Below are 26,794 nucleotides of genomic sequence, written 5' to 3' on the forward strand. Positions count from 1 at the left end.
CCACTGGTTTTCATATGAAACTAGACAATCAACATTTTGATTTTCTAGTTCGTTAAGCATTATTTTATACAAATTGTTGCATCTGTTAGCTATAAATAATATGGATGAACCAAATTGACTAACAATACATCTATTTTTGTTGAAGGATACCTCATAACCATTATCACACAATTGACTTATGCTAAGTAGATTATGTGTTAATCCTTTAACACACAGAACATTATCAATGGTGATAGAGGAGTTGATACCTATTTTACCTATCCCCATGATATGTCCTTTCTGTCCTCCTCCAAATGTGACTTGCCCTCCTTTCTTTGTCCTGAGGTCTAGGAACATAGACCTTTTGCCCGTCATGGGTCGCGAGCAGCCACTGTCCAGGTATCATGACAGGACATTTCTTGTTCTTGTTAAACAAATCTTAAATAGACACTATTTCAGTCTTTGGTACCCAAATGGATTTGGGTCCATGAGTGTTAGCTCTTGAGGTTTTGGAATACCTCTTTTTGTGCATGTGACTGCGTGTGGACGTAGAATGTCCATGATTCCTATGAGAAGAATATGCATGTGTGTTAATTTTCTGAGCAAGCACACCCAAGTCTCTGTAGTATAATTAAAAGGTTGACGATCCTTAGGGACTTGTGAAGTAAGCCTTGATTTCTATTATACTAATTGATACTTGTGAATTTAAAACTTGAGTAATTACACATGTTCAAATTTGATGTGAATGATTGATCAAACTTAAGTAACCAAAGGATAAATTAATTCTAAGGAAACAGATATGAGAAACAGTTGGGATTAGATTTCATCAATCTCCCCCCTATGCATTCCTATTGAGTCTTTCAAATGATTCCATTACGCATGGCCATTGAGTTCTCTAAATTCATTCAGACCCAATTCCTTGGCATAAGAAATTCTAAGATATTTAACTCAATGAATGATTCCTCACTTCATTAAGTTAAATATCCCGCATTAAGAGTCAGAACTTCTTACAACTATTAATCCCAAAGTCATTCCTGACCTTTGAAACTAATAGGTGATTTGTTCCAAGTCTAGATTCAGAAAACGTTTTCCAACCAAATTCTAAACCCAAAATCAGAGATAAATGATCAGTTCATCAAAGCATTAAGAACAGAAACAAATCACTGACATAGAGTAATAGATGAGATATATATATGAATCAAAGAGGAATACAAAGGAGTTCGACGATTACATCAATCCCAACCCTAGAGTTTGGCTCTCCATGGTACAAGAAATCACAAAACAAGATGAAAGGTAGAAGAAAGAGATCCTCTGAAGAATTGCGTCCCCACGAGCTCCAAAGTGCTCTATTTTCTCTCTTCTCTCTGTTCTCCTTTTCGTACAGCCAGATGATACCACTTTCTCTCTCTTCTGCCCTTTTATAAGTGATGGAATTAAAACAGAGTAAGCAGGAAAGAGAAGAATCCGCTCAGCGCCTTAAAACGGCTGAATGGTTTGAAGAATTCTTCACCATGAAGTAACCTGAAGGGCTGAGCCCCTAAGACCCGCTGAGCGCCTTAGAGATTCTTCACTATTAAGCAAGCACAAGGGGCTGGGCGCCTCAGATCCGCTAAGCGCCTAGGAGGCAGAGAGCACTCCTTCTTCTAGGGCCAAAATCGCTCAGTGCCTTGGAGTGGCTGAGCGCCTCCAGTTTGGTGCACTTTTGGAAGGCTCTCTGGCTTGAATCCGCTCAGCCCTTTTGAATGGCTGAGCCATTTTCCTCCAGATTTCAAAACCTACAAAATAAACACAAAATTGGATCAAAAGATTCATCGCTCCTGTCCTAACATACATCAAAAGTCCCTCTTTGATTCTAAGTATATAAAGACCAAAATTATATCAATATGTACAAAAATTGTGCTAGATAAGTGTCTCAAATTCATATTTCATCAGATTAATTAGACACTTATTTATGTGTTCTTTTTTTAATCTTTGATTCAGATTCAACATATCCTAGTCCAGATCTATTATTTCCACTTCTAGAATATTTCAAAAGATGTTTGAGATTTTTAGCTCCTAGAGTGAATTTTGACAAATATGATTTTAATAGGTCAATTTCTTTGTTAAGTTTGTTCACTTCTTCTGAAGTTGAAAAATATTTTTTGAATTCTCTTGATAGCTTTGCATTCTCATTTTTAAGAAGCAAATTTTCTTCAAGTAACTCAAAAATCTTTTTCTTTTGTTTCTTATAGGCTGTAGAGATTTTAGCAGAATCAGACAAAAGTTGATTATATGCATGCTCAAGAGTTTTAAAGTCAGATTTAGTTACCTCTTCATCATCAGATTCTGATGATGAGTCTGTGTCTGCCATAAGACAGATGTTTGCTTCTACATCATCCTTAGGTGACGTGGTATCATGGTCCTCCCAGGTGGCCATCATTGCCTTCTTTTTCTTATAGGAGATCGACTTCTTTTTCTCTTTTTCTTTTTCTTTTTCTAGTTCTGGACATTCTATTTTGTAGTGTCTAGGTTTCTTGCACTCAAAGCACAGTGGTTGTGCTTTCTCTTTGGGAGTTCTGCTGTATTTTCTCCATCGTATTCCTCCCTTCTTTTTCATCATTGAGAGGATATTCCTTGATAAGAAGGATATCTCATCGTCTGTATCGCAAGTACCTTCACTACAACTTTCATTAGATGTCTCTTCTGCCTTTAGGACTCTTGAGGATGTTGGAGTGGACTTTGTCTTTTGTACATTCAGTGCAATGGATTTCTGTTTTCTCCCAACATCGTCTTGTTGTAGCTCCAACTCATGGACTTTAAGTAGTCTAGTGAGTTCCTCCAGTGAGAGCTTTTCTAAGTTTTTGGACGCTCTCAAGGCTGTGACCTGTGGTCTCCACTTCCTGGGTAAACTTTGAAGTAATTTGTCAATATGATCAAAATTATCGTAAGTTCTTCCTAAAAATGATAGTTCATTTACAATTGTTTGAAATCTTCCAAACATGGTTTGGATAGATTCAATTTTTTCCATTTCGAAGAGTTCATACTTACACGCCAACAAGCTTAGCATCTTGCGTTTTACCTCTAGGGATCCCTCGTAGGTCAGGGCTATTGTATCCCACATCTGTTTTGCACTTCTGAAGCTGTGAACTTTAGTGTATTCCTCCTCAGACAGGGCACAATACGGGCTATGGAATCAATACGGCCGTATTGAAATTTTTGAACTTCAATACGGCCGTATTGAAATTCAGAAATTTCAATACGCCCGTATTGAGTTCACTGCGGCTGTATTGAAGCTTCAATACGGCCGTATTGATTTCAGTACGGCCGTATTGAAGTTTCAGAAACTTCAATACGCCGTATTGAGTTCACTGCGGCCGTATTGAAGCTTCAATACGGTCGTATTAAGTTTAGTACGGCCGTATTGGGCTTCATTCCCTCCACTTCCTTATTTTAAGCTACTCTAAGACCTCTAAACCTACAGATTGTCATCCTAGGGTCTTCCAGGGTCTTCCAGGAGTCCTTCCGGCTGACTTTCCTTTGATCTTCGAGAGTCTTCGAGTTTTATTTCCGACCCGGACAATTTTAGGGGTCTACACATAGAGGATGTCATATTTTGATAATAGTACTTTTCATCTGGAGACCCTCCCAGTGACTACGGGCTTCTCGAGTAGATACTTGATGGGATCCATTTTCGATACCGATTGGATGGTATGTCTCAACATATATTGTCTTAATCGTTGCGTAGCCTATACCAAAGCACAATAAGTCTTTTCCAAAGGTGAGTACCCGCGTTTCTTAGTCTATGAATTTCTTGCTTAGGTAATAGATAATCTGTTCTTGATTGTTAGTTTCACATTGTTGACCTAACATGAAGTTAGCAGAAAAACACATAGAAAGGCAGGGTTGAATATGTGTGTGTGTGAACAAAGGTGTTTTATAAACATTTTTGCAAGGGTGGTGTTCTCCGTCCACTGCACTTTTGAATATTAGACGATTGTGCATAGCTTGCTTATCATACAGTCAATGCGTCTGAAATTTTTATCGTCCACTAGGGATCCTTCAACTTGAAGGGTTCCATTAAATATGCAATGAAGTACATAAGTATTGTTGACCACTTCTGACCCGTTGACTTCACTCATCAATGCTAGTATCTTCTTCTCAGCCTCTTCAGGCTAGTAGTGACTATTATGAACCACCCAGGTTAGAACCACTCCTGGTCCAAGTATTCTCGACCACTCCTGGCCCGCTAGCTTCACTCACCAGCGCTAGTATTCTTAAATCATTTCTGGTTCTCCAAGTATTCTCAACCACTCCTGGCCCACCAACTTCACTCACCAGCACTATTATTCTTAAATCACTTCTAGTTCTCCAAGTATTCTCGACCACTCTTGGCCCGCCAGCTTCACTCACCAGCGCTAGTATTTTCTTCTCAGCCATTTCTAGCTAGCAGTGAGTATGCTTTGACAAGCCCCTCTAGGCTTTACAAGTATTATTTTCCTAGCCTCTTCAGGCTTTACAATGTTGACAAAAGTATAGTCGGGTTTTGAGTGTTTTGGGTTACTCTCACAGAGAGGATACATATATGATCTACACTCACTAAGGTTTTGCTCTCTAAGATGTGCGTATTTAGAGTTCCTTATTCTACAGAGAGAATTACACTACGGTACATTTGACTCTATTTGCTCTGTCTCTGATTTTGTCACTATATGGGCTGAATATAACTCTTCTTTGGGCTTTCACCATTTTCGGACAGCAACAGCCAAAATTTAAAGTTTGAAGTTGAGGCTTATATAGTCTTGTGATTTATGCCTGTTGCAACTTCCCGTTGACGCAAGTATAGTCGTTCACGACTAGTTTGATCTTCACATTTAATGCTCTAATTCTTGCATTAAATGTGGCTTCCTGTTCATAGACAATGCGTGAAGTTTTCTTGCTCAGTTGGTAGCTGTATCTGAATGTAGCAGAGTCCTAGGAAACTTCTGTCCTTTTTTGATCCTATAGCTGTGAAGCTTTTGTCCTTGTCTGAAAAGTGATGTACTTTTCCTGACATACGCATGATTTAACATTTGAGTATGCTCTTCTTCTTTCTTCTTCTCTTGTCATAATTCATCTGTCTTCATGTGTTCTTCTATGAGTGTAGACGATATTCAAACTATCTTTTGAACCATGATTTCTTAGGTGATTGTGTGTCATTATTCGTCTACGACTGGTAGTCGACATATAGTTCAATACTTTGACCTTTGTCTGATCATCAGTATTTTCATTTCGTCTTGGTCAACTCTGTATACAATTAGGCTTTCTATTTCTTCTTGGTCGTTGATCATCTTCTGCCTGAGTTTTTAAGTGCTACCTTAGACTGTATTTTGTATGGTCTTGTTTATGTTGGCCTTTTGTCTTGTACCGTCGAATGCTTATGCCACTTTGTCATTTTACTTGTTCTTACGTCTTTCTGAAACACTAACTCACTTGTTAGAGATAACAACATATATTATATTTGTCTTGTCGCCACCGGCCCAAACGGGCCTCGGCGGTCGCGAAGACGGTCGAGCTCGCTTTTATTTTAGTTTTGAAAATGTATTGGATTATTAGAACGACTTGTTCTCAAACTGAGACCTTGTCGATCTTATCCAATTTATTTATTAAATGTCTCACCAATCCATGTTAATCCCAAGCGGGACCCTCCATGGATTAGTGGTTTTCGTAGTAAAAGGGTTCATGGAGTCGCCACCAATGTTTTACTCAAAACATTGGAAAAAGAGGTTTAAGGCAATCGATTCAAAAATCGACTTCGGCCATTACAACCAGAGTCGGGTAAGGGAGTCGGTTACGCGTGGGGAAGGTGTTAGCACCCCACAGCGCCCCTTTCGGGTTCCCTATGACAGATTATTTCTAAAAATAATAGTGTGAAATTACTAAATTACCCCTATTTATTCTAAGCAATTACAAATTAACTATCTACATGATGACAGTTTAAATATGTACACACAGAAAGCGGTAAAAGAAAGGACTTTAAAGAGATAAACCTTTGAAGCGTGCTTTCTTATATATCTTGACAGAAATTGGGAAGCGTTTTGGCGTTCCCTCCCTCTACAAGACCGCTCGCTCCCTCCTATAAAATTTTTGACTTTGGAAATCCGATGGATTTCCCTTCGACTTAGTTCGAGACTCAAGCAAAATGCTCAGAACTCAAAAACTTCGTCGGATCAACTCTCCGAGTGATTTCCAGGCAGAGCACTGCTCAAAAAAACCCAGAATCCTCAAGAAGAGGGTTAAAACTCAGTGTAAAAGTGTCAAATGACGTCAAATTGATGTCATATTTATAGGAATGAGGCGCAGTACGGCCCCTGGGGTCAATACGGGCGTATTGAAGTTTTTGAACTTCAATACGGCCGTATTGAATTCAGTACGGCCGTATTGAAGTTCAAAGACTTCAATACGGGCGTACTGAGTTCGCCGCGGCCGTATTGCAGTTCAAAATACTCAATACGGCCGTAGTGATCCTCTGGGAGGCCGTATTGAGCTTCATTCCTCCCACTTTTCTTATTTTTGCTATCCTAAGACCTCTAGACCTACAGAGAACCCTCCTAGGGCCTTCCAGGAGTCCTTCTGGCTGATCTTCCTTCAGTCTTTGAGAGCCTTCTAGCTTTATTTCCGACCCGGACAATTTTAGGGGTCTACAGCTGCCCCCCCTTTACTTAGTCGGACGGCCTTTTGGTGTACCGGCTGACAAGTAAAGGAGTTGACCCAATTGTCCGGGTGATGTGCCGACCTTCTGACTTGTAATGTCTTCCGGTGGAAAATTGTTGAGTAGCCTCTCCAGGTGAGTGCATACCTCGGCGCTTCTGACATCCTCGGCAGCTGAGTTTACCCTCTCCAGGGTCAACTTCACTCGACGCCCGAGCCGGAAGTTGAACACCGACGTGCCTCTGGCGACGCTGGTGATTGAGTACCGTCTCTCCAGACCTAGCCTCACTCGACGCCCGAGCCGGAAGCTAGACACCAATGTGTTAACATCACACTGATGATTAAGTATTGCCTCTCCAGGCCCAACCTCACTCGCCGCCCGAGCCGGAAGTTGGACACCAACGCACCTCTGATGACGCTGATGGTTGAGTACCGTCTCTCCAGACCTAGCCTCACTCGACGCCCGAGCCGGAAGCTAGACACCAGTGTGTTAACATCACCCTGATGATTGAGTACCGCCTCTCCAGGCTCTGCCGCTTAACATTTGGCAGTTGAGTTTGCCCTCTCCAGGGTCTGCGTCTTAACATCGGCAGGTGAGTTTACCCTCTCCAGGGACTGCGTCTTAACATCGGCAGCTGAGTTTGCCCTCTCCAGGGACTGCGTCCATGTCTTCTGATCACTTCGGCAATGCGAGTTTACCCTCTCCAGGGATTTGAGATGATTTTTGTCTCCACAGTCCACTATGCTGCTTCGACAGTTTTTTCTGATTTTGTGCCGCTGAGGGCTGGATAACGCAGGGATCCGTCTAGGGGATGTGCAGTCATTCATAGGTTCCTGTGCCCCAACTTGCATTGCATTGTTGGTACCCATGGGGAATTTCTGAATCCTTGGGGTGTGGACACAGATGCTCTCTCTTTGAGTTGAGCGATGCCTTATGTTTGGCTGACGTCCTTTGACGTTGGTGGAGTATCCCGGTTGTCCTTATTCGGGTGACTCTTTTCAATTTTCTGATTTTGTAGCCTCTGTGTAGGCTGTTATCCACTAGGGAATTCTGTCATTCATTTCTTGACTGGCCTCTTTTGTTAGGCAGATAATCTTGATGTTCGGTGCTTGGCTGGATGCCGCATTCCGCTTGGGGAATATTTATTGAGATTTTTTTTATTTTTCTCCTTTTGTAGGGATGCCTCTTGAGTAGGCGATTGGGGATTTGGGGACCTTGTGTATCCCAGAGTATTATTTAGGAAGCCTCTGCAGGCTTAGTCTCACTCAACGCTTGAGTCGGAGAGTTATCTTCCACTGAAGAAGTTTTAAAGTCCTTTGACTTGAATATACTGCTTGGATGATCATACTTCCATTGGAGATTTTGACGATCTTGCTTGATAGCTCTTGCTGGGGATTTTGAATCCAAGAGCATGAGTTGAGGTTCCCTCTGGGGAGTATTATTTCTGCGAGCCTCTCCAGGCTCAATTATTCTGTTTACTGAGGAGTATTGTTTCGGCAAGCCTCTCCAGGCTCAGTTATTCTGTACAAACTGATGAGTATTGTTTCGGCAAGCCTCTCCAGGCTCGGTTATTCTGCGGGAGTATTATTTCGGCAAGCCTCTCCAGGCTCAGTTATTCTGTGCAATCTGTTTGTTGGATTTTCTATATCCTTGCCTTTTTTCATTTTCGGCTTTTTCTGTATTTTGCCTTTTCTTCTGATTTGGCTTTTTCTGTATTTTGCCTTTTTTATGTTTTTGGCTTTTGCTGTACAGAATTTAAATTGCTAGAGAATTTAAAATCAAACAGTGGAAATTTTCATTAAATAGAAAATAAGTTTGTACGAGAGAAATCAAAAGAAATCAAAAGATGGGACACAGCCCAAACAAACTAAATACATAAAAATTAAAGGAAGCAATTCGGTCTTCACTCATCGGCCGGCGGATCCTGAGGAGGAGTGGGGTAGTGGCTATGGAGCCAGACTGAGAGGTTGTCGAACCCCTGCACCAAGCTGTCTAGTCGAGTATCGGTACTCTGCTGCCATGTACCGACATTATGCTGAAAAGCATCGAATCGCGTGTCGATGCTCTGCTGAAAAGCATCGAATCGCGTGTCAATGCTTTGCTGCAGTGTGTCGAAGCGGGCGTCAAAGTATCCCCTGTCCGACCGTGATGTGCTAGCCTCTGGCTACGGGGCGTCGCCTCCCTCAAAGTCGAGGTTGTTGAGGAGGTCGTCGAAGGTCTCGAGGCCATCTACTCGCACAAACCCCCCTCCTGGCGATCTAGCGATGATCTTCATGTTAATCAGGGTGGAGACACCAATCAGCTTCGGCGCCAATGCCCCTGGCTCTGCACCATCGGGACATCCCCATGTCTCCGCCAGCTGTGAGAGGAGTGGGGCAACCAAGATGTACCCCTGTCTGGACTCTCCTCCCTCTCGTACCCCAAGCTTCTTCACGTGCTCGAGGAAGAAATATCCAGGATTGGCCTTCCGGCCGGTGGCCATGCAATATAAGGCCAGCAGATCCGGCCGTGTAATCGACTCCGGACTCTTGGACCTGCCATGAATAGTACTGGTGAGGATCTTGTGACAGATCCTAAGAGCAGTCGGGAGCCGGGAGCCCTTCACCCCTGAATGATAATCCCGTCGGCCAGTGAGCAAACTCCACATCTCAACCGGAGTCCACTGATCAGGCCACTCGCATATGGCATCTCGGAATGCCAGCTGATCAGTGCGGCTGAAAAACCCTGCCTGGACGTTGAACTCGTCCAACGTCAGCGAGCGGTATCCTTCATTCATCCAGAAATCCACCGCGCAAACATCCTCCCCATAGCTGTTAGTCGACTCCGTGACGCCGACTGTAGCCAAGAACTCCTTCGTGGCCGTCAAATATAGCTGGGATGGTGGATTAAGGAGAAATCCCCATCCTATGGCGTCGAAGTAGCTCCTGACATCATTCTCCAAGCCCACTGCTCGGAGAAGCTCAAAGTCGAGCACCCTTGACGGCTCGATGGTGAACGTCTCTATAAGCTGTAGCCGGTCCCGGTGTCGATCTGTCATTACACGTCTGGCCGGGGCTCTCTGCCTTTTGCGAGAAGATTCTGCCATTTCTGATAATCTTTGTAGGAATGCACTCACAAGCAAGGAATGTGGAGAATGAAGAAAGGTATGCAAAATGAGGGAGGGGAGGTCTTATTTATAGGCAAAATTCCGCCAATACGGCCCGTATTGGATTCAATACGGCCATATTGGCCTTTCCATTGATGTACAAAGTTTACAATCAATATGGACCGTATTGGATTCAATACGACCGTATTGGGGTTCAGTACGGGCGTACTGGATTTTAATACGCCCGTATTGGAGTTGAAACGTTGTACTTAACGTTAACTCCAGTACGACCGTATTAATACCAATACGGGCGTATTGGATTTTTCTGATTTTTGATTTTTGATTTTTTTTTTTTTTTTTTTTTTAAATATAAACAGAGAATAAGTGATCTTCTAGTACACCTATCATCTGTATGCATGTATGCAAATGAGATGCACCTAATTCTATTTGATTCAGTTTTTCAAAAGAATTAATCGATGCGTTCTTTGTTTGGATCTTGCCATTCCTCCAGACAGACTGTGCTTTGCCGATTTCTGTAACCGAGGAACGATGCGTATTTGATTTTTGGTGTTATCAACCAAATGATTCTCCCTTCCTTTAGAAGATGTATCAACCCTCCTATTGACCACTATATCTCCATGTTTCCACTTAGATTATTCAAAAATCTTTGGGACAAGGGAGAAGAGAAGGAAAGGATATATGTTTTCAAAAGTTTGTGTTTTAGAGGGGATTATTTTATTTTCGAAAAATGGATTTTGAAAGAATGGCTGGCCAATGGTAGGCTCAAGTGTTTAGGTTAGTTTGATTAAACACTTATGAAGTTAAGCACATCTTTGTTATTAATGATTGTGCTTTGACAACTTGGATAGCTTTTCTTGAGCCCCCCTTGTTGAATTCGATTGATGGTACCATCATGGATTTATTATTATTCTTTTTCTTTTTGATGGCCCTTACTTTTGCCTAAAACACCCATTTGTGGTGTCTTAGCGGGCTTTTTCTTTTTGTTTATTATTTTGTAACCCTAATTTTTGCCTAGGTCACCCTTTTGTGGGATTCCTAGCGGGTCTTTTGCTCTTATTTTGCGCAGCCCCCTTTTTGGGTTTCCTGCCGAGTTTTTTTTTATATTTTTTAGGATTTCTTTTTATCCATGATGGCACTTATTGAAGCCAAGAAAAGGTGCTCCAAGTTGTCGTGCACACTTCCACGCAAAATGATGTGGGTTTATTTTTTTAAGACGATTTTAACCTCATTCATGTTTATTCAAACAGGGTTAAATAACGCGGTCTAGAATTTTATTGCAAGCGAGAAAAGAAGCAATAAGAAATAATAATGAATGATTTTATTATAATCATAGTGGAAACATGTGCCCTATCGAGGCTCGGGGGTCGGGCTGTCCCCGAGGAGTGATCTCTAATAGTCATCAGGTTTATACATCCCTATTAGAAGGAAAAGAACACTTGATGACGACAGCTGGCCTTGACGTTTGTGAACCAGCCTTCTTAAAGATCTGGCTTAAAGAACGTCGAGAAGGATCTTGATTCCTCTTCGTCCTTTGATCTTTGCTAGGGTTGTATCCTAACCCTTGTTTCCCCGGATTGTCCTTGATAATAGGTAGCTCCGGGATCCCTTGGGAGTCCTTGCCTAATCCTTGTCCTGGCAAGTATCCGTTCTTTGTGAGCATATGAGCTACCTTCTTCATTTCTCGGGGAAATATCTCAACATTGGCGATTTCCAATGCTTGGAAGGCGGTTTCCAAAGCTTCCTCTGCTGCATCCACATAAGGTATGTTGGATGGCTTACTGATGAGTATGTCATCTTCAGCTTGCACGGTCACCAGTTTGTCACCCACGATGAACTTGACTTTCTGGTGGAGCGTAGAGGGTACAGCTTTCGCATCATGAATCCAAGGTCGGCCGAGGAGACAGCTGTATGCAGGAGTAATGTCCATTATTTGAAATTCGACGTTAAAGATAGTGGGTCCGATTTGGATTGGAAGACTGACTTCTCCCACCACTTCTCTTTTAAAGCCGTCGAAAGCTCGAACGATCATGTTGCTTGGGCGCATTTGGACTCCCTTGATTGCCATCTGATCGAACGTTCTTTTTGGCATCACGTTCAAGGAAGATCCATTATCCACCAAGACCTTCGCGATGTGATACTCCTTGCACTTTACAGAGATGTGCAAGGGCTTGTTATGGTGCGGTCCCTCGGTGGGGATCTCTTCATCTGTGAAGGTGAGGTGATCATTAGCCGTGATGTGACTAACAATCCCCTCAAATTTGTCTTGGGATATGGTGTGTGATACATACGCCTCGTTCAAGACTTTCAACAGAGCTTGCCGATGCGGTTCGGAGCTTAGGATCAACGACAACAAAGTGATCTTCGCTGGTGTCTTGTGAAGTTGATCCACAATGGAGTACTCGCTCTGTCTGATGAATTTTAACAGCTCATCAGTCTCCTCCTCGGATTCTTTTTTCTCGGTTTTATCTTTTCCTTTTTCTTTATTCTTGGGAGCTTTATCATGAAGATCTTCGGGAGTGTAGATCCTGCCACTCCTAGTCATGCCCCCAAGTCCAGCGATATTGGAGATATCACTGTCGGCAGAAGTATGGATGTCGTATATCCATGGCACAGCCTTATTCGATTCGTAAGGGAAAGGTCTTGGAGCGACAATCCTTAACGGCGTAGGACCTTCCCCTTTTTCTGTCTTGATTACCAACAACGGCGTCGTCGTGTGTTCGCTTTGCGCAGTTGTTGGTTTGCATTTTATCACAAATGGCGTGCGATCCATTCTGAACATACGCATCGATTAATTCTTTCTTTTTATTAATCTTTATTATTAATTACCAGGAGAGATAAATGCAAAATGAATGACTAATGAGATGCAAAGGCAATAAATCTCAAAAATACGATTTTATTCATTAAAGAAAGTGTTCAACTTTTATACAATGCTTTGAAGCAATTTTTTACAATAAGAGAAAAGCCGGTAAAAACCCACAGGCGGGTTCATATTTCTTTGCCATTCATCTTCGGCTTCCTCGACATGACGACTCATTGCTTCAATCTGCGTATGGACCGCTTGGCTCATATCGTCACTGATTTTCTGAGCCTCCTTCGCTTTCTGAGTATAGTAGTTGATCATGGCCTGTAGCTCATTAAGCTCGTCTTCGGCTCGATCCTTCTCCTCTTGGAGTTTGGCCATTTGTGCCAATCTTTCCCTTTCCTTTCTGCGGAAATCGGAAAGGTTTGCGGCTTGTCGTTGAGCGACTTCCCGCCATTGCTGTGCGTCGGATCGAGTCAGAAACAAATCATCTTGCATGTCCTTGATCAACTGTGCCTGCTTTGCATGCTCGGCTTCAAGGCGTGCTATCTTCACATTGACTTCTTGGAGTTGACTACTCGGTTCAACCTTTGGCATTTTGGATGCCCGAGTAGTCTCCTCGTTGAGGTTAGCACACTCATCCTTGAGCCGCTCTATCTCATGGTTCTTCTTCTTGCATTGCCTTTGAAGACCATCAATGGTGAAACTGGATTCTTCGTTTTTCTCTTCAAGAACTCTCATCTGAGCTCCCATGATTTCCAGTTTCTTGGTCAAGGCGTCGACCTGTTCTTGCAACACCCTCCTTGTAGTCGTGGTTGCACAAGAGGTGGATGGTTGTGACACCCCCCTCTCATTCCTCCATTTCTCGTAATCAATGGAAATGGACACCCGAGGCTTTTCAAGCTCGAGATCTCCCTCATAGGTTGGTCTCTCCCACGCTCTTATAACAGCGTGCATATCTCTCTGATGCTCGGGATCGAAAGAGAAACACAACCCTCCCAGCTCCTCTATGGTAGGAATGATTTGGGTCCTCATTAGTTGCCTCATAACCAATTTAGGTGAGTAGGTTATGCAACCTCTGAGGCCCATCAACAGTATGCTCGAATAACTGCCGCATCTTGTCAATACATGGCTCGGACGGAACCAAGGGCAAACCCACGTGAAGTGCTCGATACTCCACTGTTCCATCTCATCCTTCCACTCGGAAGCATATCGGCGGCAGACGGGGATCTTTGAGAAGCTTCTCAACGGATCGGGCAAAGTCCCCATGTGACTAGAGGCGTAGAAATGTGTGATGCCCCACACATATAACAAGGAGGTGCAGCATCGGATGATCTTCCCTTGCTTCTGTTGAGATAGATGAACAGATAGCAAGGTGTCGGCAAGAATAGCGGGCACGGGACTCTTCATATGCACGTCCCAAGCAAAGAAAGCGTCCATCGCAGCATGGTCCACTGTGTTAGCGTGAAAGGGGAATAGGATCGTCCCAAACACGGCTAACGCAAGAGTCTTGTTGAAAGCTAACCAATCTCCCTCACCAGCCAAGGAAGAAAGGTGGTCTTCGATCATAGCAAGCTTCCAACCCTTGATACTGCCGTTCCCTACTAAGGCAGCTGATCGTAGTGGTAGTTTGACCTGAGTGGCTACTCTCTCTACGGCCACATGGTTCCCCTGAAAAAGGTAGACCCCAGCTGATTTAGGCCACCGTAACATGAGCTCGTACTCCTCTAGAGTAGGAACCAGGTCAAACTGGGGGAACTCAAAACAGTGCAGATCGGGACTCCAGAAGTGAACCAATGCCCTCAGAAAAGCTGGATCCACACAAATCCTCATCAAATCGAGAACTCGCCCATAAGATTTCTCAAACTCGACGCGAGCCTCTCTTGACATCAAGGTACAGAGGTGATCCAACCTCTCAGCACGGTATAATAGGAAGTCCACTTTCTTTAATGGCCTTTGCACCTCCCTAGACCTCTCCATAATCTACAATACAATGCATGATATGAGATGATGGCGATGAATATGCATGCATAGTGTTTATTCAACTAAGCATTATCATGTTTTCGGGATATTCCTAAGATGATGCATGATATTGCTTGGTTTGGATAAATACGTATTTTTTCTTTTTGAGTATTTTGTATTTTTGTATATTTTGGGTGAAAAGGGAAACTACCTATATGAATGCAATGGAGGCAGATGTTAACACCATGTACTAGAAAATCTTTATTTCTATTTATTCTTATTTTTTATTGTAAACAAGAATGTTGTATGTTTAAAAGGTGCAAATATATGCTCATACAATGTCACATAAAAAATGCACACACAATTCACTCATCCACGAACAGTCACGAGCGAATCACGAGGTAGGGGTATCCTGCAGAAATGGTGCATATTCAAGGTGGTTCTAACTGTTCTCACCAGTCCAAGGCCCCCAAGGTGCCCCCATTATAGGGACCCAATTCCTCTCATCGTAGGTCGATGGAAAGCTCCAACGCACCGTCGGACTCAAGTTCATGGTTATCACCTTGAGTGATGTTTTCCGACAACGGTCTACGGGCACCTATAGACCCATTCGACAACCGGCCGTACTAACATCCACTCCCTATGGTTAATCACTCATGCCCCCAGGTATAGAGGGAACTGTTGTGTGCAAAGGTTTGTGTGCAGTTTTTATTTCAAACAATTGCGTAAATTTAAAAATACAACAGTTATTAAAGCCAAATAGATAAATATGTTATCATACAAGTGAGGGGTAATAAAGTAATTTTAACTATTATTTGTTAAAAATAATCTGTCACTAAATGGGACTGACTCTCGAGGCTTCCCCAGTGGAGTCGCCATCTGTCGCCACCGGCCCAAACGGGCCTCGGCGGTCGTGAAGACGGTCGAGCTCGCTTTTATTTTAGTTTTGAAAATGTATTGGATTATTAGAACGACTTGTTCTCAAACTGAGACCTTGTCGATCTTATCCAATTTATTTATTAAATGTCTCACCAATCCATGTTAATCCCAAGCGGGACCCTCCATGGATTAGTGGTTTTCGTAGTAAAAGGGTTCATGGAGTCGCCACCAATGTTTTACTCAAAACATTGGAAAAAGAGGTTTAAGGCAATCGATTCAAAAATCGACTTCGGCCATTACAACCAGAGTCGGGTAAGGGAGTCGGTTACGCATGGGGAAGGTGTTAGCACCCCACAGCGCCCCTTTCGGGTTCCCTATGACAGATTATTTCTAAAAATAATAGTGTGAAATTACTAAATTACCCCTATTTATTCTAAGCAATTACAAATTAACTATCTACATGATGACAGTTTAAATATGTACACACAGAAAGCGGTAAAAGAAGGGACTTTAAAGAGATAAACCTTTGAAGCGTGCTTTCTTATATATCTTGACAGAAATTGGGAAGCGTTTTGGCGTTCCCTCCCTCTACAAGACCGCTCGCTCCCTCCTATAAAATTTTTGACTTTGGAAATCCGATGGATTTCCCTTTGACTTAGTTCGAGACTCAAGCAAAATGCTCAGAACTCAAAAACTTCGTCGGATCAACTCTCCGAGTGATTTCCAGGCAGAGCACTGCTCAAAAAAACCCAGAATCCTCAAGAAGAGGGTTAAAACTCAGTGTAAAAGTGTCAAATGACGTCAAATTGACGTCATATTTATAGGAATGAGGCGCAGTACGGCCCCTGGGGTCAATACGGGCGTATTGAAGTTTTTGAACTTCAATACGGCCGTATTGAATTCAGTACGGCCGTATTGAAGTTCAAAGACTTCAATACGGGCGTACTGAGTTCGCCGCGGCCGTATTGCAGTTCAAAATACTCAATACGGCCGTAGTGATCCTCTGGGAGGCCGTATTGAGCTTCATTCCTCCCACTTTTCTTATTTTTGCTATCCTAAGACCTCTAGACCTACAGAGAACCCTCCTAGGGCCTTCCAGGAGTCCTTCTGGCTGATCTTCCTTCAGTCTTTGAGAGCCTTCTAGCTTTATTTCCGACCCGGACAATTTTAGGGGTCTACATGTCTCAGTCAAAATCTTTTTGGGAATGTCTTCATCTGACTTAACATAACATACATCCCATAGAGCCCTCTAAGATACAGAATCAGAGGTCTCCCTTCAATAAGGGCATCAATATCGGTGGATTTATTAAGCATTGCTTGATCCTATCAAAGTTGATTTGGAATTCCTCCTTCCACTCCATCGATTGATTCTTTTGGAGTAGTTTAAAGATGGGAGTACATGTATCGGTCACTTTAAGGGTTTAGGGTTTAGGGTTTATGGTTTAGGGTTGATTTGAAATCTCTATGATGGCTTTGGCCTTATCTAGATCTACTTCTATCCCATTTTCATTGACAATTAATCCAAGAAGTTTTCTTGATCGGACATTGAAACTACATTTAGCAGGGTTTAGCTTTAATTGGTACTTACGCATTCGATTGGATAATTTTCTCAGATGAGTGAGATGATCATTCTTGCTCTTTGACTTAGCGATCATGTCATCCACATACACCTCGATTTCCTTATGGATCATGTCATGAAACAAAGTTACCATAGCCCTTTGATAAGTTGCTCCAACATTTTTCAAATGAAATGGCATTACTTTGTACCAGAATGTGCCCCAAGGTGTGATAAAATAAGTCTTTTCGCGATCCTCGATAGCCATTTTGATTTGATTATATCCCGAGTACCCATCCATAAACAAGAAAATAGTATTTGTGGAGGTATTATCCACGAGTACATCGATGTGCGACAATGGGAAGTCATCTTTAGGACTAGCTTGATTTAGGTCTTGATAGTCCATGCAAACTCGTATCTTCCCGTTTTTCTTCAACACGGGCACTATATTCGAAAGCCATTGGGGATATTGAGATACAATCAATAATCCAACATCCAATTGCTTTTGAATCTCTTCCTTTATCTTGAGGGACCATTCGGGCTTCACTCTTCGGAGCTTTTTCTTTACGGGATGAATCCCACTTTTTATGGGTATTTTATGTTCGATGATTTTGGGGTCTAGTCTCGGCATGTCGTGGTAAGACCAAGAAAACATGTTGACGTATTACCTTAGAAGGCTGATCAATTGGTCCCTAACTTCATCTTTGATCCTTGTGTCGATCAATATTTCCTTTTTGTCTTCTCCTTGTCCCAAATTGATTTTCTCGATTTCCTCTTGGTGAGGTTGAATTATTCGAGTTTCTTAGTCCGCTAATCTTTGCATTTCGGAGGACAAATTTTCCTCGGCTTCAAGCAATGCATCGCACACGTTCAGATTTTGTTCAATTTTTTCACCTTTAGTCATGTTTTCTTTCTTTGGGTTCTGTATTTTGGTTTTAGAATTTTAGTGTATGCAAGAAAGGAAGAAAATAAATGAAAAGTAGACAAAATTTGTAAAAATGATGCGCTTTATTAAAGAAACAAAATCATTACATGTCTTTTTATTGTGGGAACCCACGACCTCAGGTAGTAGTCGTGGGTAAAAGAAATGACAAAAAAAAAATGAAACAGCCCTCTAGTAGTCCCTTACTTTATCAACCTTTCAACAACACCACCTCCAAGGTCACTGGTCCTCATGCTTAAGGAGTGGTTGCTTGTCAATATTAGGTGTGTTGGTGTCAAACTTCAACCACCCAGCATCTACAAGCCCTTGTACATGAAGTTGTAGGGCCTTGTAGTGATCCACTAAATGTCCTGGGGAATCCGAATGATAATCACATTGGTCCTTAGGCCTGTACCATGCGAGGAAAGGAGGGTCAAACCTCTTCAATGGTGGAAGTCGTACTAGCATTGAGGCTTCCAAAAGCTATGGTAATAGTTCGGTGTAGGTGGTGGGGATCCTATTGACCACCCTTTCCTTCTTTAGTTCGGCCTGTGGCGAGGCCTGCTTTCTGGCCTGGCTGGTCGCGATGGTGATGGCATTGACCCTTTCTTCCCTTTTCTTTCCAAAGGGCTTCTTGTGGTCATAGCTCGTCCAAGCCTTCCATATCCTCCCGCTCTTCAGTCCTTGTTCGACCCTCTCACCTATAGTGACTATGTCGGCAAAAAGGGTCGAAGTGTTCCCTATCATCTTCTCATAATAAGGCCCACTTAAGGAGTTGATTAACATTATCACCATTTCCTTATCAGATAGTGAGGGCTCTACTTGCACAACCAACTCCCTCCACCTTTGCGCATAAGCTTTGAAGGACTCATCATCCTTCTTGCTCAAGCTTTACTGGTCAAACCTATTAGGAATTAGGTCGATGTTGTACTTGTACCGCTAGAGAAAAGCATCGGCAAGCTGCTTCCACGTCTGGACCTTCCCTCCGTCCAGTTGCATGTACCAGTTGAGAGCGGCATCCAAAAGGCTCTCCTGAAAATAGTGAATCAGGAGCTTTTTGTTTCCTATGTCAGCAACCATTTTCCTATGGTACATCGTTAGATGTCCTTTTGGACAACTGGTTCTAGTGTACTTTTGTAAATCAGGAATTTTGAACTTGGTAGGGAATTAGATGTCTTGCACCAAGCACATACCCGCAGCCTCTTGAACATCAAAACTATGGCCCTCCACAACTCTCAATCTTTCCTCCAAGGTGTTTAGATGATCCTCGGAGACGTCCCTGGCGTTACTAGACTGTTATCATCATGTTGCAGCTTGTTCATGGTATTGCACATTTGTGCCATCTGTTCCTTAAGCTATTTGAGCTCTTCATTCAGAATGTGATTCCTTTCCTCTAACGATTCCATGGCTCTTATCTTTTGGGCCCTTGTGAGTACGGAGTGTTGAAAAGACACTTTCGAAGGACAACGATAGATTTCCATTAGGCTTATTGGGTACATAAGGAAATCTAGAGTTTAACTTGAAATGAACTCTAAACTAGAAAAGAACCTAAATTTATCAAAAGTAATGCAATAACACAATTTAAAGAAAATAGTGCAATTAAATGTATTTCCTTACTAAAATATAACTTATATGAACTTGAAAATCATGTTCATATGTTGGATATTAAAGGAGTAAAATGAAAAGTTAAAAGAGTTCTGGAATAAGGTAAAGCTTGGACAGAAATTAGAACAACTACTAAATAAATTTCAAAAAGGAATGAGCTTAAAAAGTTCAATTAGTTATGAGAATATATCAAGTTCAAGAAACACTAAATTTGATACCAAGAATATCAATGAAATTTGCTCATATGATAAAAAAAATGAACAAGTACATCTAACTATCAAAGAGGTGGATAAAGTGAAAGTTATAAAATAGAACGACTATCATCAACTATCAATCATCAACGAAGGTAACATAGGTTGAATTGGCACAACCATCTTGGTCTTCGGGGGGATAGACACCTTATTACTTTCTTATCAAGTCATAATTAAATAAGTAATAACAAATTATTCAATATATCTTTTTTATCTTACCTTTCTCAAATTTCTGAATCACTTCAATATCCTTTACAAAAAACAATGGTGAAGGTGATCCATTAAGCCAATCTTATGTACAAACAAGTTCTTCCATAGAAGTTGTTGTAAGGCAAATACAATATTGATCTTGCACTCATCCTCCGATACCAAAGGCACGTTCAGATGACACCATGGAGATAGGTATAACTAACACCTCTCTTACAATATTCCCAAGGATAGGAAATTTCACCTTCCACTAGCTTAAGATATCAAAGTCAAGGCATTGACCATCCTCTCTAATTCTTCCTCTAAATACTTAATCTGACACCACTTGATCACAAAAACTAAGTGAAAAATAGTTGGGGTCACTACCATGTCCAACAAATTGGGTTGGTTGAGAGTCACCTTGGGACCGCTTAAACACCTCATCTTTAAACTCTTCAAAATGACATTCAAACTTGTTTCTATTTTTCTAAACTCATTTTCCCAGATGAATTAAAGCAACATATTTAAGCTTTCAGGACTCCCCCAATATTTTTCACATTTCTTCTTCATCCTTTTGGCTTTGTTTCGCTTGCTTGAGTTTGCATTCATGGATTGACACATTTGTTTGATTGTTAACCTAATTACAAAAGACCTCTACCATATATATGTTACAAAGACCTAAGTACAAATTTTTTGAGATTTCACATGCATTCTTCCAATCTAATGAGGTAAGCACACCATTCCTATTTAAAGTTCTTCATGATACTTTGCTTCTGTAATCTTAAGTTCTTAAAATTCCTTTTCAAGTTTTAATGTAGTCTTCAACATAGCATAGGTTTGAATTTCTCTTGGTTTCAACATCAAACATAACACCTTTTTCTATTCAGTGTTACTACTTGCAATACATGAATTGAATTTAAGTTTCATAGAAGGAAAAGACTTAATATATTTCACTATTGCATGAATTTTAAGAATGGATCTATCAATTTATTTTAGACCATTTATCACAATCAAATTCAGATTATGTGCACAACACATTTGAAGGTGATCTCCATTCAAAACTAAATCACTCCTAAACCTTGTTTGTTTTTTAGATTTTTCAATCCCATGATTGTTTGATGAGGTGCTGCTAGTTGTCACTCTAAAAAAATGAGCTAGAACCCAATTACTCAAACATCGTGCAACCTTCTTAGCCATAACATCTCCTTAATGGCCCTTGAAATTAAGAAAATTAAGAATTTTCTTATGCATGGTCCAATTTGTTGAGTATATTGTTGAAGTTATGGTAATTGTTGAGTTAATTACTGAAGTCCCTCTTGAAGATCTTTATGAAGGCTGAAGAAGTTTTAGTTTCGATGATGTTAGCATTAGATTTGTATAGTTTTGTTTAGTTTGCTTCATTCATTTTTGTATTTCATGGCTTATGTTGAAAAGGATATTGTATTGCTTGTTATTAGACTTAGGCTTGGATGTGTTTGCTTATTCTGATGAATTAATTTCAAAATTACATCTTGTTTTAGAAAGCATAAAACTCATATTTCAACTTAATGTTTCTCATTTCATGTGAAAACATAATGTAAGAGATTACAATGCGTTTTGACATAAAATGGAACTTAGTTCATTCAAAAGAATTCATGATTAAGTTAGGTAATAGATTACCATATGAGGTAATATATTACTGAAACTTAGTTTTAAGGTGAAATTCAACATCCTCTCTATGATAATTAATTACCTATTCATGTAGTTGATTACCATGGTGACTTTTGAGTGAAACAAGTTGGAAAATCATCAAGATAATCATCGATTACCAACTTCGGTAATTGATTACCTTTGTTGAAAAAATGAGTTCTATGGTTCCTAGAACACGAGATAATCGATTACCAACATCAGTAATCAATTAACCCTGTTCTTGTTTCAACAGATTTCAATTTCATTAAAAACTGGTAATAGATTACTTGTTATTAGTAATAGATTACTATTGTTACGAGTTTTTAATGATGAAATCTTATTTGCTCTATAAATATAACTCTTTTTAAAAACTAAAAGATATATGAGAAAAAGGAAAAGTAAGATGATATTTTTTTATTAGAAAGATCAAAGGGTGGAATAAAAAAACATTTTCAAGAGCAAATAGGTTTTCTCAAGAAAGAGTGAAAGAGAAATCTTGAGATAGGTTTTCTCAAGTAGATTCTTGAGGTGCAAGAATTCTAGTGATTGTATAATCTTGTGAAATCAAGATTAGGTGATTGTGTTTTCTGATTATAATATTGCTTGTACATGGTGTTTGTAAAGAATATTATAGTAGAAAAACTGGATTTAGCGGGGAGCTAAGTCTGAAACTAGATGTAGGTCTTTATATGGCTAAACCAGTATAGACCACTTTGCAATTTTTCTCTTTACCTTCATATCTTGTTATAACTCATGTTGAATTGATAAAAAGAATTTCAAGAAAGTAAAAAAAAAATGGTTTCTTGAATATTATAGATTGCTAATTTGTGAAATCTGATATGATATATGCAATCTGGTAATAAAGTGAAAGAAGGTAATTACTAAAATGAATTTGGATTACAACTTCTATTTCGCTGTGTAATAAATATGATTTATTTTGTATCTTGTTTGGTTTGTAATTTGAATGTGATTAGTAAAAATTTGTATAAGAAAGAAAGAAACACTACTACAAGATGTATATTTTACATCGGTTCTGTAAAGGCATCTACATCGGTTCTAAAACCGATGTAGAATAGAGTGACGTAAAAAATGTATATATTTTTACATCGGTTCTGAAAAACCGAAGTAGATTTAAGCATAAATCTACATCGGTTCTCTGGAGAACCGAAGTAGATTTATGCTTAAATCTACATCGGTTTTCTTGAGAACCGATGTAGATTGTATTTTTTTTTTAAAAAAAAATCATGATTATTTTTGTCAGAATACTCTATTTATCAGGGATCTAGTATTTGATCTCACAAAAATCCTTCAGACCAGTAACAAGTAAATCAGTCCAAAGACATGAACAAAATGAGGGTAAGCAACATAGCAAGCAATTTGATACTAGAAAATAGACTTTGATAGAAACTACAAAAAAAGAGACAGACTGACAGACAGAAAAGTAGCTTATAGTTAAACGTTCAAAATAAATGCAAAGCAAAAGTCAAAATAAATTTTAAGAGTGTCCCGCAGAGATTGATCATAATAACAAAAGTGAATATCAAACAAGCATTAATCACAAGAAATATTTCTATTCGAAAGATTACCTTCCTACAAGTTAACATCGGATCATAATAATAAAAAGGTGGATATCCCACCAACATTTCGTACATAATAGCTCCGAGTGACCACCTGGGAATTTTGTAACAATCATTGCATTAAAAAGAAAATATGTAACCCTGATCTTAAATATTCACATACTCCACATAAATTAAGCAAAATCCAATATGTTTTCAGAACATTTGAAAGGGAAATAATAATAATAATAATAATAATAATAATAATAATAAAAATAAAGGAAAACACCCCAAATTGCATCCCAAGAATGGAAGTAAGAAATTTGAATGCCAAACTGTGTTGAAACTTGAAAATTATTGAAAGGATCACTATAAATGAATGAGTCCAATATTTTTAGGAAAAGTGAAAGTCCCAATGCTATTAGCTACGCTCTGTTGAAAATTTATATATTCTTTTAGCTGCAAAAACAATAATCCAATGGTAATTCTATTAGTTATTTATATTTCGTGGATTTATTTTTTTTAATGCTTCAAAATATATAGTTAAATGCAGCCATTTATGTTTTTTTATTTTTATTTTGGGTTGGGTGGGTGGAGAGGGGTTTGATATGTACAATTTATTATTATATGACTTTAAACACTTCACCACATATAAGGAAAACACCGCATCAAGTTTTACAATTGTGTGTACAATCATAACAAATAAAATTAAGTCAGAACATAATAGCACTATAGCAGTGAACTTACAAGTGTCCTCCTGTTCATTTGCCAATGTAGCAGTTGTTCTTGTTGTGAGCGTTTGGGAGCTGTGCGCTCTTCATTTTGTGTAGATCCATTCACATTCTGACCCACAGAAAAATCATTTTCTTCAAGTGTACTACAATCTAATGGTTTACAAAGTCCAAAATCTGACAATTTAAAGTGTCCATATCTATCGAGTAATAAGTTGTCTGGCTTGATATCCCTGTAACACAAAATATTGAATAGACAAACTTATACTATATAACTAATTAAGTTTTCTTTAGTTTAAATTATAAACACATACATATACATGTAACTTCATACATCAAACAGACAAAGTTATAACAAATAAGCTTCACAATTATAACATATATTCTGGAAATTAGCTTATAATAAGCTTCACAAATATAACAGATATTCTAGAAATTAGCTCCAAGTTATACCAGACTCAATTAGAAGCTAACCCTACAAAAAGAAGTTAAATGTATTGGGTATAACTAAGGAAATAAGACTACTCTGAAAGTAAATTGAACATGTAAATACCTATGTACTTTTTAGATGCACCTGTCCCTTATGTAGTGAGTATTCAGTTTTTTGCTTTAACTGATAAAAATATTACCTGCTTGAAGCAAAAGCCATGAGGTTGCTTTTGCATTTAAATTATGTTCTTTTAAATATTTGCAGTGCTTGCCCTTGCACATATCAACAGAAGTTTGATTTTAAAATACAAAATGTAATTATAGAAACGTGACAGAAGTGGATGAACAACAGAGTAGAAGAATTATAATTTTGTGCTGTAAATATATTGCAGTCATTTTAATTTAAGCAATTACATCAAGGTATACTTCTATGAAACATGCTTATTGGAAAAAGAAAAAAGCAAACAAAAAAATAAAAACACCTGAGCTTCAACGAGAACTTGCAATCTGCCGTGATAAAAATCCTTCAACTTCTTTAAATTAACATCTGGCCCATAGCAACCACTACAAGAAGAAATCAATATGAATGAATTACGCAAACATACTGAAAACATACAGTAGTTTCTCTGCAGGACAGATAAGAACCAAACTATTAAATTTTAAAGGGTGTTGAAGCACCTGTATTCTGAGCCATCAGCAAGGTAAGCTCCATAGCTTCCAATGGAGGCTGCAACCAAAGCTCTTCTATATCTATTCCCAGGATTTCTTTTGACTGAATTCCAGAAACTATCACAGGCTTCAACTGCCAATTTGACACTCCTTTCTAGTAGTGATTCCCCTTCTTCAATGGATAGCCCCTTGGATGAAAATCCAGGTAGTGTAGCCTATAATAATTATAGAATCTTAGGATATATTATATAAGAAAACAATAAATTTTCAAACTTTCATGTCAACAAAATGTATCAACACCCAAAGGTGCTGATCTTTTCTACTCCAACACTAAGATTTCACCCTTGGTATATAGAACTAAAATAACAAGCATTGAATGTTCAAAATTACACGCAAATGTTTCATGTTATATTAATTGAAACATTTTAAAAAATTTAGATACTTCAGTTCACTTCAACGTAATGCTAACATTGTATATTTATTTAGATAAAAAAGAAATGAGAAGGTAGCTAGGAGGACAAATGTAAGGTAAGTCATTTAAATTTAACATTTTTTTCCTTGTCACAGACCGGAGAAGAAAAGTTTATAAAAGAAGAAATATAACTATTATTTTCCCATCCTCTTATCCATCTCAAATTAGTTAATACTGCAAGAAAAATGAACCTTGGACTATGATGCGAATCAAACCATTTCACGGGCCACCTCAACACTAAAGTGATGTAGATGTTATATCCTGCTGCACTGTGTTGATTCAAAAAATTCTACTCAAACGAACCTGTTTAAAAAAAAGTTTCTTTAAATAAATACAACAACATCAAACAAGCTATAATTATTTACCAAAGACTAGAAGTACAGTATTATGGTATAAAATACTTTTAAAAAAAAAAGCAACTGACAGTTACAAGTCAAAAACGTACCCTGTTATGAAAGACAATCATTGTTTGTATCAAAAGACAAATTGAATCTAACTTGATTTAGTTACGGTAATTTAATAACTACAAAGCATAATAAGTGTATAGATATGGAAGGGAATAAATCTCGAGACTCACCAAATTATGAAAGTACAAATTTCATTTTCTTTTCTTCAATTCTTCAAGACTAATATCAGATATGTAGAGCTGTGATTAGATTGTGATAGCTTTGAGAGGAAATGATTCAATGCAAATGTTTTCTTCTGAAAATCTACCGCCTCCTCAGCAGATTAAATGATTCTTCCGCGTTCATTCTTAAGAACAAAGAGTCTTGCTTCATAATCCTAAGGAAAAAATAAACCATGAGACCATAAATAAATAAAATTAAACTTTTTCTATATATTCCGCTGGTGTCTATGGCTCAGTAAATATATACCACTGAGCCCGTAAATAGATTATCAATAAAAAAATCCACAGATTGAAAACGAAATGAAATTATACATTAAACCCTAAACATTCATTACAAAGTTACGATGAGACAAACATGCTATTCGAAAGCAAGACAATGAGGTTTCCGATGCTTCGAAAGACGCTTCTTCGAGGGAAAGGCCTTGCACGAAACAAAAGAATAACCAAACGAATGCTTCTCTGAGGGAAAGACGCTTCTAGATGATGCTTGCACGAAACAAAAGGATTCAGGGGAAAGGGCTTCTCTAAGGGAAAGACGCTTCTAGATGATGCTTGCACGAAACAAAAGGATTCAGGGGAAAGGGCTTCTCTGAGGGAAAGACGCTTCTAGATGATGCTTGCACGAACCAAAGGATTCAGGGGAAAGGGCTTATGCCCGCGCACGGGGTAGGAGGAATGCTTGTCAATATTACATCGGTCACTTAGTGTACCCACGTAGATTTCTTTATGTTT

General features: G+C 39.4%; 1 protein-coding gene across 4 annotated transcripts; it reads right to left on the bottom strand.

The window, feature by feature from the left end:
• Window positions 1–1,143: 1,143 nt before the first annotated feature.
• Window positions 1,144–26,794, bottom strand: LOC109818958 (uncharacterized). 4 transcript variants are annotated; one of them, XR_014432349.1, is made up of 8 exons: window positions 26,398–26,788; window positions 26,012–26,217; window positions 25,626–25,737; window positions 24,972–25,177; window positions 24,776–24,857; window positions 23,881–24,097; window positions 23,164–23,248; window positions 1,144–1,754 (listed from the first exon to the last, which is right to left on the bottom strand). XR_014432349.1 is itself a non-coding variant. In XM_083070716.1 (2 exons), the coding sequence occupies exon 1, from the start codon at window positions 14,527–14,529 to the stop codon at window positions 12,670–12,672; it is 1,860 nt and encodes a 619-aa protein (XP_082926842.1). In that variant the 5' UTR covers window positions 14,530–23,185; the 3' UTR covers window positions 1,144–1,754; window positions 5,982–12,669. The 4 variants fall into 4 exon arrangements, 1 of the variants encoding a protein (XP_082926842.1); XR_014432348.1 differs by having other exon boundaries at window positions 26,418–26,787; XR_014432350.1 differs by lacking the exon at window positions 25,626–25,737 and having other exon boundaries at window positions 26,418–26,794.

This window comes from Cajanus cajan, chromosome 3 (genome assembly GCF_000230855.2).
Source record: "Cajanus cajan strain Asha chromosome 3, NIPB_CcT2T_4, whole genome shotgun sequence".
NCBI classification, from domain to species: Eukaryota; Viridiplantae; Streptophyta; class Magnoliopsida; order Fabales; family Fabaceae; genus Cajanus; species Cajanus cajan.

Excerpts from the sequence above, each read along its gene's own strand:
- LOC109818958 (XM_083070716.1), bottom strand. The coding sequence starts at position 14,529 with ATGGAGAGGTCTAGGGAGGTGCAAAGGCCATTAAAGAAAGTGGACTTC.